General features: G+C 38.4%; 1 protein-coding gene across 5 annotated transcripts in view; it reads right to left on the bottom strand.

Moving 5' to 3' along the window:
* Positions 1-14,800, bottom strand: part of COL5A3 (collagen type V alpha 3 chain) — a 139,282-nt gene that overhangs the window by 17,113 nt on the left and 107,369 nt on the right. For all 5 annotated transcript variants that reach the window (XM_026713776.2, XM_087925506.1, XM_087925505.1 and 2 more), the window contains 15 exons: positions 14,308-14,415; positions 13,834-13,923; positions 12,135-12,188; positions 11,762-11,869; positions 10,344-10,451; positions 10,039-10,092; positions 9,790-9,843; positions 9,299-9,406; positions 8,307-8,360; positions 8,160-8,213; positions 6,808-6,861; positions 5,315-5,368; positions 4,946-5,053; positions 4,081-4,134; positions 3,146-3,199 (listed from right to left, as the gene is read on the bottom strand). In XM_026713776.2, the coding sequence (XP_026569561.1) occupies positions 3,146-3,199; positions 4,081-4,134; positions 4,946-5,053; positions 5,315-5,368; positions 6,808-6,861; positions 8,160-8,213; positions 8,307-8,360; positions 9,299-9,406; positions 9,790-9,843; positions 10,039-10,092; positions 10,344-10,451; positions 11,762-11,869; positions 12,135-12,188; positions 13,834-13,923; positions 14,308-14,415 (1,116 nt within the window). The remainder of the gene's footprint in view (positions 1-3,145; positions 3,200-4,080; positions 4,135-4,945; positions 5,054-5,314; positions 5,369-6,807; positions 6,862-8,159; positions 8,214-8,306; positions 8,361-9,298; positions 9,407-9,789; positions 9,844-10,038; positions 10,093-10,343; positions 10,452-11,761; positions 11,870-12,134; positions 12,189-13,833; positions 13,924-14,307; positions 14,416-14,800) is intronic.

Raw genomic sequence — 14,800 nt, 5'->3', positions numbered from 1 at the left:
CTACACATGAATGCAGTGTTTCTACTTGTGACAACTGTTATTTGGATCAGTGGGTGTAGCTTTTAAGTATACATCAATATCAATATTTTAAGAGACAACTGTATAGTATGCAACATTCTGACATCAAAATGCTTTTAACATTTTGATGGATTTCAACTGTTTTCATTTTAGGTTCCCCATATTACAATACAATAATAACAATAAAATACACACACTGGCAATATTGATTTATCATGGTTTCCCCTGGTTTGCCTCCAAATCTTGGAAATTTCAGTTAACATAATATTGAAAATATATTCAGACTTCCTTATTGTCCCCTTTAGAGAACTTCAATTATCAGGCTTCATTAATTTATTTTATTAAATTTAGACATATCCCTGACTCCCAAATCCCACTTTACAAATTTAAAAAACTGAATCCAGGAAACAAATTAGTCAACTCCATTTGCATATACAGTGAACATGTAGATTCACATCCCATACATAAGGCGGGATCTGAGCTGTCTGTAACTAACCAGGAAAAAAAAATTGAGAATTGGTGAAGATTCCACTAATGAGTGCCAACTGTGAAAAAAACAAGTTCATACCAGGCAACCTTTAAAAGGGAATGGAAAATAAAACTGCCAATACTGTAATGTCTTTATGTATTATATCCCAATCTAGAAAAATGTATCATTCTGGTAACCAATTTTGAAACATTGTAATAGAGATGGAAAAACTATAGAAGAAAGCAATCAAAATATGTGTGAGAGAGACCGGGTGAATACTTTTCACATGTGAAAACATTATAATTTGAGATTATTTTGTTTGGCAAAGAAGGATAATGAGGAAAATATGGTCAGGATATATAAAATCTTGCATGCTATGAAGAAAATGGACTTCCATATATATGAGCCTGTGGTGGCATTCAAATTTTTTTACTACCAGTTCTGTGGATATGGTTTGGTGGGCGTGGCAGGGGAAGGATACTGTAAAATCTCCAGTCAGATGTGGTATTTGCTGGTTCTCCAAACTACTCAACATTTCTGCTACTGATTCTCCAGAACTGGTCAGAGCCTGTTGAATACCACTTCTGATATGAACCTAACCCATTATTCATTTTCAAGATGACCAGAAATATATGAAGCACAGAAAAAATATAAGAAATAGAATGGAAAAGAAATTTAAGGATTTATAAAATAAGAACAAAACAAAGAAAATAAAGATAAATTTAATTCACTTCATACACTCTTTACACTCTTCTGTTCTTGGAAACTGTTCTTGTTTTAACCATATCCGCAGTCACTAGATACTTTCATTCTTTAGACCTCATCTCTCTATTTTTGAGGATTTTGTCAACTCCATTCGACAGTATATATTCATTTTGCAATTCAATCCTCACTGATTGTGTGATCAAACTGACTGAGTGAGCTTCTCTCGTATCAATCACCCTCTTTTATATTCAAATCACGTTCATTGAGCACTCATTTCTTCTTGACCCTCTCCCTTTTTGCCTTCTTCCCCTCAGCATTCTACCTAGTTTTGTGTTTTTTCTGACATTCCGAACTCTTTCTTCCATAGATCAAAGTGGATATAGAAGCAGTCTCTTAAAAACATTTCCACTTCTTTTGACAAAGAAATATTCCTCACAACAGATCACACGCTATCCATTACTTTTCTTAATATCGGAACACTTCTCCATCCATTTTGCCATGTTTAATGAATACCTCAACTTACAAGACACACAAATTCATCTCTCTTCACTGTTTTTCCACAATTTATGAAAAACGTGCAATGTTTTGCTTCAGTTTATCTACCAAATACAGCCATCTTGGCTTGAAAATCTTTACAGGCGTAAGTAAATCACATCAATATTTTAACATTTTTCATAGTAACGTTCAAATCATTTTTTGACTTATTACTTTCATTTCTTTACAAACCGTTAACATCCTCTTTCCCATTTTCCCTTACTTCATTTTCATTCCAAATAATTTCAGTTTGAATAAATAGTTTTATTCTTAATTCTACTTACTCCTCTGGAGACTCCTTTTTTAGCTCTTTTCACCACTTTCATTTCTTTCAAAATTGCTTTGTGTTTTTTTCCAATTTTTCCTAACAATCATACCTCTATGAAAAACTCATCACATAGCTTGCTCACTCATGCCCTGGCCATCTCCTGTTTGGGCTATTACAATGCACTCTACACATGGCTACTCTTGAAAAGTATCCAGAAGTTTCAGCCAGTGCAGAATGATGCAGTTACATGAGCAGTTTGGGTGCCCAAAGTTGGGCACATGTAACAACTGGGTGCCAGTTTGCTTCCAGATCTAATTCAAGGTATTGGCTGTGACCTATAAATCCTTACATGGACGGGGCCAGGCTACCTTCAGAACAATCTTCACCCAATTACATGGATTTTTTCCCCCACCCAGACAGGCAGGGAAGGTATGTTGTTGACCCCTTCAGGGAAGAAACTCTGACTAGCAGAGACTAGGAAGAGAGCCTTCTCTGCCATTCCTCCCACCCCCACCTGGTGGAATATACTCCCCACCCTGGAAGTAAGGCAGGCCCTCACTCTCCTGGCCTTCTGTACATGAATTAAAACATTGCTCTGTGGCTTCACATGGAAAGCTCAGAGGAGCACATAGCCAGTGCCCTGAAAGCCTTTCTTCGTCTTCTAATTAATTTTAAAAACCAGAAGTTTTTAACTTTTGTACTGTTTTTATATGTTAACATTTTATTGTACATTGCCCAAAGTCCTCCTTCAAGGGAGATAAGCAGTTGAAAAATATGAAAAACAAGAATACGTATCTATGGAGATTCTCAGTCATCCAGGCCATGGTTGTCCCAAAGGTGCCTTTTCAAGAGGCAACTGGACTTTCTGGTTTTTCTTTGTAGACGTTTCACTTCTCATCCGAGAAGCTTTTTTCGATGAGAAACGAAATGTTTTCAAAGAAAAACCAGAAAGTCCAGTTGCTTCTTGAAAAGGCACCTTTGGGACAAGTAAATATATAAGTAGATAAATAATAAATAAAGCCTCAATATGTATATTGTTGCTATTGAGGTATGATATGGACTTTTTTTTTTTTTTTTTGCAAAAGTGAACAAGAATATTACTACAGAGTAGAATGTATAGTTTCTCCACCAGGAATGTCTTCTATACTTACCGGAAGTCCTGGATCACCCACATCACCTTTCTCACCAGGAATTCCATCTAGGCCCTGCACAGAAGGAGATAGGAGCAAAGCAAATCAGATTCTAAACACAAATGAGGCCTGCAACAAAATGTAACATGGAGGGCTATGATTCAGAGCTTCACCATTTATTTTGTCATACCTTCTTCCTTCAATGCACCACATTGTGTTTTCCCCTTCCAACTTGAAACAAGCTTCTCTAGTCACTGAATATGCTCAGACCTCATCAGAATATTTAGGGAGCTTCACCCATAGAACCTTTTCCTAAACTATTCATTAATTTCAATCCCAACCCAGGTGAAGTTCTAGCTCCAAAACCCTTATACATATATATCAGAAATATAATTAAAACCTCTTTATTATTCACAACAAGAAACCTTTGCAGATTTTGCTGAATTATAATTTCCAGGAAAATTAATCACCAGACCTGCCAGATTCAGATACTGTTAGCATTAGTTTAGTGACACCTGGAAGGCCACAGGTTCTGCATCCCTCTTCTATGAGATTATTTCCCCCAACATAAAAAAGAGCCAAGCTCTTGTCTCTCCTTGCATCCAACGAAAGCTATGATTGATTATAAATCTAAAAACAGCAGCTCCTAGGAGTTGGAAAGTTAAACAAACAATTCCTAGACGCAGAACTGAGTACCCGAACTCTCTTTTTATTAATCTGTTCCATTTAATTTATGTAATTCATGTAAAAAATTGTAAACTTTCATGTAATTAAAATTATGAAGGAGAAGGTTTGAGTAGGATCCCAGTATAAGATTCCCCTTTTCCCTAAAAATAAAACAAAACAAAAGCTGTAGCTTTCAAACTTTTTTCCTACTTCTTACCCCACTAAATTCTTTTCCAAAGCCGGAAATGAAATGTGACAATGTTGTGACTCAGTTCAAAGCTGATACTTACAGGAGGACCAGGATCTCCAGTTGGACCTGGGTCACCAGGGAATCCTATCGGACCCTGTGATGGAGAAATGCAATAAGCCATAAATATCAGAAAATATCAGTTTCTCCAGAGGTGAAAGGAAACTATTCCCTCACAAGCCTAAGTGAAAATAGTATCAATTGCAGATTGTGTCAGTTTATGGATTTTTAGATCTCCTGAATTTAAAATCTGAATTGAGAGAACAACATCTTGAATCATGTCAACTATGTTAGAGGATTGCAACTGACAGCCAAGTGGTCCCTTCCAGTTTTATCAATTAATTGATATTAATTGATTACTATTTTTTTTGAACAAATTTTATTGATTTTCCAAAACAATACACAGACAAACAAAACATAAAATATAATGACATAGGAATTTTTTTTTCTTAAAAAGCCAATACAACAACTTATTTAAAGACAGAATTATTCCAAGTTATCACATTTCCAAACAAGCACAATTTGATATATATATTTACCTTATCTGTTCATCTTCATATCTTATCCCAAACTTCTCTTTATTACTTCTTTTCCTTCTATTTATTCAAATTATATCTCTTTAACTTTAATTAATTAATTGATTACTATTAATTGATATCAATTGATACTAACTGCATTTTGAAAAGATGGAATTAACTTTACTTCACTACAAAATGAGAGTGCTCACTCAGCTATCCATTCAAAGCAGCTGCAAAATCTTTCCTGGAAGTTGCTACAGAAGTGGATAGTCAATTCGGCCATAAAAATAATTTTCGGTGTCATTTTAGATGAATTTGACATATTTTTCCATAAAAGAGGTAGGATCACATAGCTGTTGCCACTTTGACATTCAGAAATCATTAGCTCACCATGTTCCCTTTGGACCCATCTTCTCCCAGGGGGCCTTTTTTTCCAGGTGGCCCTGCTGCTCCAGACTGGCCAGAATCTCCTTTTTCACCAAGATCACCTTTCACTCCCTGTGAATGCACAGATAGATATAACTCTGAGTCCCTCTACCACTGTAGTGGGAGATTCCCACCAGAGTGGATCTTTATTAAATCATCCTTAGCATTAAGCTGCTCACTTAATCGAAGACAGGGAAGGATCAATTAATCAAGTGACCCTACACTTCAGAGAGTAATGTAGTATCGCGAGACATTGAGTTCCAAGTAGCATGCCCTACAAAGAAGAGGGAAGGAGTACCACATGTGAAGTCTTCTCAAAACTTAGAAACTCACTTGTGGGCCTGGCTCCCCTGGTGGTCCAGGATCCCCTGCTTCACCTGGCTCACCCTAGAAGATAGAGAAAAAATAAAGAATGAACCTTTAACCTAACCAATGTTGTATTTCCAGTTCTTATTTGAGACCAGTTTTCAGATATGCACATTGACACATACTAAAATTATGTATCCATCCATTTTTAAAAACTAGACTTCCTCAATGTACCTATGAAGCACTTCATTGGTCTCTGCCATGCTGTCTGCCATTTTAATTTAAAAAAAAATATTTGGAAAAAATAACTTCAGCATGATCTTTATTTCCAATAACACTGTTGGTTCTTATAACACTTGGTTCTTACAAGCACTTTTAGAATAAAGATAGCAGCTGAAAGCAGCCCAGAGTTTTGCTTGCAAGAATATCATCTGTCCAGAAGTAGAGGTGGGGGGATAGTAGCATTTTTTTATTAGCCATACGCACTATTAAATTTTTTATGTAAAAGCTTGTAATATACTCTCAATATACTCCAAATCACAGAATGAGGATGAAAGTTAGAAACTGTCCGCTGAGACAAGATTCAGCTTCTGATATATCCAGAAACTTCAGGACTGTTCAGAAGCCATTGGATCTAGATTTCCTAGGGCAAATGTATATTATGCAGAATTTTGTTATCCTTCCACCTATAGACATGCTCTGCAAGCTAAAATGTTCTTTATAATTCTTCTTCTACCTGTTGATAGCACATGTCAACAATGGACATATACTAATTTCTCAATATTTCCAGCTTCCATATACTCTCTTCCCTTCCTATTTGTTACCACATTGAATTTGTTTCCTCTTGAATAACTGAAAGCTCCATGTATCTGCTGCTAGCTAAAATCTAAACTGCCAGAGAAAAGAGTCTGTATGCAAATTTTACAGGGAAATTACAACCTTCTGTTCCCTTGCAGAGATGTGGATGTACTGAGGAAAATGCTGAGGCCCATGGTGTTGGTTCCAATACCATCACATACTGACAGACCATTAATTCATTGGCTTTGTATTTTTATGCAAACTTATCTCATTTGCATTTTCCAAGCCAGCACAAGAATTAAAACATAAATATCCCTCATGGCACATTCTTTTTCAAATATTGCTATGCCATTTCCAAATAAAAGATAATATATTGAAACAAAATAGGATAGAATGGAAGTAGTATTTCAAAATGCACCGGAATAAATGCTTTACCCGCATGCATCTGTTACGAGAAAGGCTGCACATTTCATGCATATTTTGGAAGGTGGGGGTGAAAAGAGATCAGAAATGAATATAGAAATGGGATAGAAAGAATTAGAAACACAATCTACCTTCACAGATTCCCTCTTTCTGCACTACAATTGCTTCCCCTCAGGAAAAATCCCAATTTCCCCCAATGTTGGCACCAAATACTTCACATCCCTTACACCCTCTTGGGTGAAGTCATCTGCATATCACAGGGGTTATTTCTCCACCTGAAATATCCTCTCAAGCCTCACCTTTTCACCAACAGCTCCAGGCTGGCCTACCCCACCACGCTGACCTGGTGGGCCCTGAAATAAAACGATACACAACAACTAGTTCAGAGAAATCACTCAGTCCTGAGTATTAACTCCTAAACCGATTACTTAATCACATCAGAGCATTCCTTCCAACTAATATTACATTCCTTTAATATCTGAAGCCTTGTTGTTTTTAAACTCATCCCCTTTTGCCTTATGCCTCATCTCCAGACCGAATAACTCACTGACATTTATCATCTGTGGACTCTGTGCAATTTAATACCCAGCGCATTTCCTGACACGAAACTATGTTTCTCTTTTCACATGGAGGGAGCTTCATGCCTATCACGAGGCCCTTCAAATTAATGGATACTGCTGAGCCCAGGCACTTACTTAAATTGATTTTCAAGGGTCCTCATATGATTACTTGACATGCTGCATTACCTAAGCATCTATCTACCTGCTCAATAGCTACAGCTATTGAGGTCTCTTGGGGATGCTTTCCTGGTGGGACTATTTATCCATCAAATCAGCACATCATGGAGACAGCTATAGTTAGCCATTGTTCTATATCCATAGACCTGCTTTTGAGCTTCTATTGATAAAGGGAAGGCTGAATTTGTTTTATGACTATATTAATTTTTTCTGTCTCTATCAGTTTAATCTATATGCTAGGTTTATTTCAATAGCCATTAGCCTGTTTAATTTACTTCTTAATTTTCTATACTGTCTTTCGATCTGCAAGGATCCCCAGGAGCATCCATGCTTTATGGTTCTGATTATATTGCATCTAAAACTATTAGAATGAGTAATGGCATAAAACCCAATCAATAAATGAAAAAAAATATGGTCACCGTAACCCTAATTGTTTTGAAACTGTTGTTACAAAGTCAACAGATACAGATCATTTCCATTTAGAAGATTGCTCAATGTGCACTGTACTGTATATATTATACATCAACTTTTAAATAAAATGAACATGTGAGCTCAGCACTAAGAATAAATGTGCTGCTCTATGGCTATCTGGAATATGGTTCAGTGTGGTAAATCGGAGCTATATAGAAATTTGGAGTTTTCTTTTGTGCGCCATGTTTTCATATTCAACCAGCCACACTTCACAGCATGTCTTCTCAATAGCCCAACTACACTTGCACTCATTCATATAACGTGTCGCAACTCCATGCAACTCATCTTCAAAGATTACCCAAAACTATCAGTCTAATACTTCTACACCAATTGATGTCTCCATCTTCCCCAGGAGGAAGATGGGAATATAGTTTTGAATTATCAGGAATACTTAAATGTCTGAAATCCCTTTGCTTTACATGAGGAAAAAAAATGTTGCTCACATCTCCACCAGGGGGACCTTGGGGGCCTCGGGCCCCTGGAGCTCCAGGTGGGCCCTAGAGAAAATGGAAAGGGAATGATTTATAAGTGGTAATAAAATCAAGCCCAGGGTCAAAGGTGAAGCCAGAGGGGAAACAAATGGCTCTTACCATTAGCCCAGTTACACCACTTTCGCCCTTCTCACCTGGGAGTCCTGGCATTCCCTGTGATGGAAACAAACACGTATATAACAGACTACAGTTGAGCAGTAGAAAGCATTCGATTTATTCTCTGATTCTGGACAATGATCACATTTAAAAGAACATATTTGAAATTTAGGTAAGGGTCCTCCCCCTCTTTTCTTTGTTTTAAATATTTGTGAATGAACTTCAGATTTAGTAGGGAGATCGATGTAGACATAGCCAAGAGAATGACGTGATTGTGTAACTGCACCAAAATCTGGAATAATCAAATGAAACATTTTAATTTTTATTGTGACATGTTTTCAGCTTCAAGACTTCAATAGACTATGATAAATGCCAATTCCCTTTCAATTAATATTCAGAAAAACAAGGTATATTCCCAAAATATCAAATTTTAGCATAGCCATATTCAGCCAAAGATTGGTTTCAACTAGAATCATAAACCAAAGGTTTTTTATATTTGAACTTCCTGTGTTTTGGTTGTTTGGCTTTTAATTCCACAGTTAATTTGTACAATGAACAGCTAAAGATAACTGTGACTGTATAACACTAAACCAAAACAAAGCTACCCAAGTTGTAAATCATTGAAGTTTAATGTTTTGTGTGAATGTAGCTATTATATCTTTAGCAGATTTGCTTAAACATGTTGTGCAAACTTAGTCACTAAATAATGGATTAAGGAATTAGTCTGGGATTGGAGGAACCAGGTCCAAGTCTCTACTCAAATACTGAGTTCACTGTGTGAATCAATAGGCACTATCTCTTAGCCAACCTTACTTCACAATGCTAGTGTTATGGGGATAAAATGGGTGATCCTTATATGAACTGTTTTGAATTCCCAAAGGACAGGATTTAACTGGATAGAGAAATAAAATTAATTGAAACCCATGTTTTTTAAATGCTGCCTTCATTCAAATTAGTGTAGCCTTCTAAAGATTGTTTGTTGGTCTCATACTCACCTGTAACCCAGGTGGGCCATTGACACTTGGAAAACCGCGGGGACCTTCATCTCCTTTTTGGCCAGGCATGCCCTGCTGCCCTCGGCGCCCAGGTTCCCCATCAGCTCCCTAATAGCAAAATATTATGTTAGGGATCAACGATTCTTCACTTGCCTTAAGCAGTCCAAAAGTCTGGGATTTATGTGACACAATGGTAAGTATTTTAACCAAGCAGGATCTTAAACATTACTGTGGGAAGGAACTTCTTAATAGTTAAAGAAAATAGGGATAAGGGAAAGGAGCGGAATTGTGCATCGAGGAGACAAGCAGTTTGAAGGGAAATGATGTAGATATTTACTTGAAAGAAAGACAAACATTTCAGGGGGGGGGGGAAATCTTAGGGCATTTTGGATTTACTGAAAATACAGTAAGAGGAAGGGGTTTTTTTCTCCACTAAACTTCTTAAATTCATATTGTTTCAGCAAAAAGTGTTGGGATAAAGTAAGACTCACAGGAGGTCCTGGAGGCCCAATAGGACCCTGGATCCCGGTTGGTCCTGGGGGACCCTGTTGAAAAAGAAAGTATGTGAAACAGTGACACTTAGTTCTCTGTTCCTGGTGCTGAATTCCTGGTTTTCCAATCTTTTAAAGGAATCTCAATAGTCCAACCTTAAAGAAATGGTAAGCAAATGTGGGAGTAGTCTTAAAGGGCAACTGTTAGAAGTTTCATCAAAGCCTTTGAACAATCTCCTTCTAACTCACCGCATCTCCTTTGTCGCCCTTGCTTCCCTTCTGTCCTGGGCTACCCATTTCTCCCTATGCACACATACATTAAGAGACAGAGGACGGAAAACAATAGAGAAAACATCACTGCAGCAATTATTATCAGGAACATTTCTCCTACTGACTTAAAGTCTTGGCTAAGGAAAACAGCTATAGAATAATTGCTAGGAAAATCTCAATAAAGTTGTTGCCAAGCCATGTGTTGCCAAGGAAACAAAAACAGGTCTATGTAATCGAATGGATCCACTACACCTCCTATTTCCTCCAAAATGCAGTTCCCTTACTTTGTCACCATCTTCTCCAGCAGGTCCTGGAGGCCCAGCTGGGCCTGGAAGCCCCACTGGACCTGGGATTCCATCATGACCAGATGGACCCATTGGTCCTCGATCACCCTGGGAAAAAGAAAACAAAAACATGGTCAAATAAAGATGTCTGTTATGGAAAAAGAATTTTCATTATGCATAGAAAAGTGGATGCTGCAGTTTAATGGATACCTTAATTAGACACACTTTGGAGATAAACTTTCTGTAGAATTCTCAGTTCTAAATTTTCAAACCAACTAGATACTGGCAATCAAAGATCCATTGCAATTCACAGGTTATATACAAAGTATAGACATACAAATTTACATCTGAGTTATGTCACAACAGAGGATGCTGATACAAAACTCTCAAAGTGGCCACAAAGCTACATAAAAATTAGGTTGCTGGCAACCAGTCAATTAATAATCCTAATTTATGTTAGGAATAAAAGGTAAATAATCAGGACAGGACAGTAATGGCAAGTTTTCTTCCTTTCATTTTTACTTGTAGTAAGTTTTACAAATCAGCCTGTGACCTAATGTGCACATCTGAGTCTAACAAATCTTGAGATTTGACTTTGACATTGTTTATACCAGTCAATTACAGGCAAAATCTTGTATAAGTGCCACTGTTTCATGTGTCGTCCTGTTCTGATGGACAGTTTGCTTCTTAAAGTGCTGCAATTGGCAATTTATAAAGCAAATATTAACATAATGGTACTACTCAATAATAGTGAGTGAGCATCTGGAAAACTTTTTAATACTATTATTCATTCTTCCTATTTGGCTTCCCTAAATCCATTTTTATCTGGAACACTTTTTTTCCTATTAGTATTTTAATCTGATAGTGACACTCTTTTAGATTTTAATTAAAACTTGGCTAAGTGAAAATTTTTGCATATTGCATTTAGAAATGCAAAGTCTTGTTCCACATCAAAAAGATTAAAATATAAAGTGATGAAATAAGAGGGGAGGCATGGTTTTATGCACAATGTCCAAAGCAGTTGCTAGGCTGAATTTTTATCCTCTTATAATGGATAGAACTAGACCCAGGATGGAGCAAGTGATGCCACCTATGGATCTGAGCAAAGAACCTCTTTGCATTGAAAGTAAAAGAATCAGACCTTAAGGATTTTTTATTACTCAACTCCTGGATCCAATAGTTTCATCTTAAAATTCTCTCTAAGCCATGATTCTGATGTTCTCCAACAAACTGAGATACATTCCCATCACAGAGAAGGAATTGTAGTCTAACACATCAGGAAGTTGGAATAGGCTATAATAAGCATTCATTAGATGACTTTCCTTTATTTAAGTTCTAGTTAGGGTAAGATCTGTGTTGAACTGTAATGCCTATTTCAAAAATTGATCATTAATGGCAAAACAGTGCCTTCTACATACCGGTGCTCCTTTCTCCCCTGCAGGTCCAGGTGGTCCAGGATTACCCCCTCTTCCTGGAAGTCCAATGCCTCCAGCTGCTCCAGAGGGACCTCGCTCCCCAGGAGGACCCTATCAGGAGGGAATAAATCTATGAATCCCATTTCTCCGATCTGAAGTTATCTGTAATGCAAACCTCTCCTTTGATTAATATTTGCTATTAATTAATTTAGGCTGCAACATCACTACCAAGAATTTGACTCCAAGACTATCTTGCTGCAGTAAGGGTGTCTTCACTTCACTGATGATGAGTATTATTTGCACACCCCCACTCTCCATTGTGCAACGAAAGTCTGATCTTCCTTTTGATGTTAGGGGGAAATACTAGCTTACTTACCATGGAGCCTGCTGGACCAAGTGGCCCTTCTGCTCCTTTCAGCCCAATTGGTCCCTATGATAGAAAGTAAAACAGAAGATGATTTTCCATGGAGATGCGATCATTTCATGTTCCCTTCTTTTCTTTTTCTCGGTTTCTATTGGATCTTTTAGATCGCAAACATGAAGGCAGGAACAGACCAAAGGCTCATTTATCCTAGCATAATATGTCCAATAAAAATAAGGAAATTGATCCATGGAATCTTTTACCCAAGACATAGCAACACAATACCTGTGATGACCCGGGGCATGGCACAAAAATAACAAAGTCACCAAAGTAGATAAATTCCCTTTAATGCCTCCAACTTGGCCCCCAATGTTGAGTTATCCTTGGCTGGAGATCAAACTCTTCTAAAAACAGTCTACGAAGAGAAGAAATGTAGTCCGAACCCAAAGTAAAGATAATTAGAAATTAAAAAAACAACAAACCATGCTGAAGTAATTAACACAACAGGCCAGGATGATAAATTGCAGACTTCCAAAGGATAACACAGCACCCACCGTTGGGAGGACGCCAAAACCCAGGTGAGCCCCAACCAAGATAATGCATGCTTTGCTTCCAGCAACTTTGCCATGCACAGTTTGTCCTTTTAAACAGTCTTCCCAGCTGCAGCCCATGAAGGGTATCAAGGCCCTTTCCTTTCCCATAAGCCATGTTGCTTCCTTCTCCGTTCCTCCCTGCGTGCCCTAGGATGAAGAGGGGATGGCCCTGGGTCTTCCCCTGAATGCCCAGTTGGACTGTGCCCTTCCCCCATTTCTTCCACAACCACCAGATCCACACTCCCACTCCCTATCAGCTGCTCAATCTCCCCCCCAGAATTGGACTCCAACAAAGGCATGACAGTACCCTTGCTACTCATTTCAAGTAAGTTGCAATTAGAGGTCCATGGTGGTTGCAGCCAAATAACCCAGTTAAATTAAATTAGCCTGGTACAGCATAGACCTTTTTTCTATTTTATACCTGTCACGCCCCTGTCAGAGTCTGAATCTGAGGAGGAAGATGAACAGCTGACAGGGAGTGGGAGTGTGGCTCCGTTGGCTGTGGAGGAAACTGGGGAAGGGCAAAGTCGGCTGGGCAGAGCAGGGAAGAGGTAGGACAAGGGAGAGAAAGTTCAGAGAAAGACCCAGGCCCACCCCCTCATCATCCTAGGGCACGCAGGGAGGAATGGAGAAGAGAGCAACATGGGTTGTATGGCTTACGGGGGAGGAAAGGACCCTAATTCCCTTCATTAGCCACACCTACTGGGAGCAAATGTGAGTTTATCTTGTTTGCTTATAACTTTGCTTATAAATAACTTATAAATAACTTTGCTTATTTGTGTTCCTTGGTGTCTTTCCAACCATGTTGAGTTTTGCCGTGTCTTTACATCTGGAATTCTTGCTCTTGCCCTGTCAAACTAATGACCTCATTTTACCTTGATTGGACTTACAGTTACAGTTTTTGTTGATCACATTTTGGACTTGATTCTCTGCAGACAAAGGCTGTTCCTGGGAGAGTTCTTCTCCAGCCAGAAGGTAACCAGGACATTGGGGGCAAAGTTGGAGAGGAACTCTTATTGATTAATTGACTGCGTTGCCTTTGTGTCGTGCCCCAAGTCATCACAACCCATTATAACTATTAAGTTCCACATTATTTCCCATCCATCTTCATGAACACTTACTTTCTCTCCAACAGGACCACGGGCTCCTGTGAAGCCTCTAATTCCAGTAGGCCCTGGAATGCCTGGGATGCCACTAGGTCCAGGATCACCCTAGAAGTAAAGATCTAGTTTTACTGTAGTTACTTCTAATAATTTTGATGTGAGCTGATTTCATTAGACAAATCAGTTGTTTTCTATAGTTACTGGACCCAGATGTATGGATCAGCATGTGCTTTGCTATGGTCCCATTGCAAAGGATTTTGTGGAATGAAGGTTGCATAAACAAGCTCTTAATCCTTGTATTGAACATGACAAAAATACAGAATGGTTATTGCCTTAGGACTGAAATGCAGCTCTTCTGAGATGTATATGTGGCAATCCATTTAAGACAATGCTGATATTGGTTTAGGGACACTTGGCAGCATTTAGAAAAATACTTTCCTTTTCACCTACCCTCAATCCCTGTTTATGACTATGGTACCTGCTAGTGCTCACCTTGGCACCTTCCCTACCAGCAATACCAGGCAGGCCTTGTTCTCCAGAAGGACCAGGGGAACCTGGGTGGCCTCTCTCCCCCATAGGACCAGTTTCCCCCGTGTTTCCCTGTAGAGAAGATACAATGTTTTTGAGAGGAGGTTAAAGACATAACTATAGAAGTATTGCACTGGGTCATCTTTCAGATCATTCATCCTGCATTTGAAGGACTTCAACTGATATTTCCATTGCATCTTCTTATTGATCCAAGAAGACCATAATAAGGATAATCTCTTCTTCTTCTTTGTTCGGGTATTTTCCCACGTCATTATAGTTGTGCTTTTAAAGTTGTAGCAACGTTTCAGCAGAATCTCATCTGCCATCATCAGGCTTCTGCATTGTGCTCGTCTGTGAGTCAAACTTTCACAACCGTTTCTGTTTTAAATTTGGTGCTAGCCTACTGCTGTGCCAGAATGTTTTTTTCTGGTTATTTGGCCCCATGGAAAAGAAAACC

The sequence above is a fragment of the Pseudonaja textilis genome, chromosome 2 (genome assembly GCF_049901715.1).
Source record: "Pseudonaja textilis isolate UNSWEBS1 chromosome 2, rPseTex1.2, whole genome shotgun sequence".
Lineage (NCBI taxonomy): Eukaryota > Metazoa > Chordata > Lepidosauria > Squamata > Elapidae > Pseudonaja > Pseudonaja textilis.
This window is presented reverse-complemented; position numbering and strand designations above follow the sequence as displayed.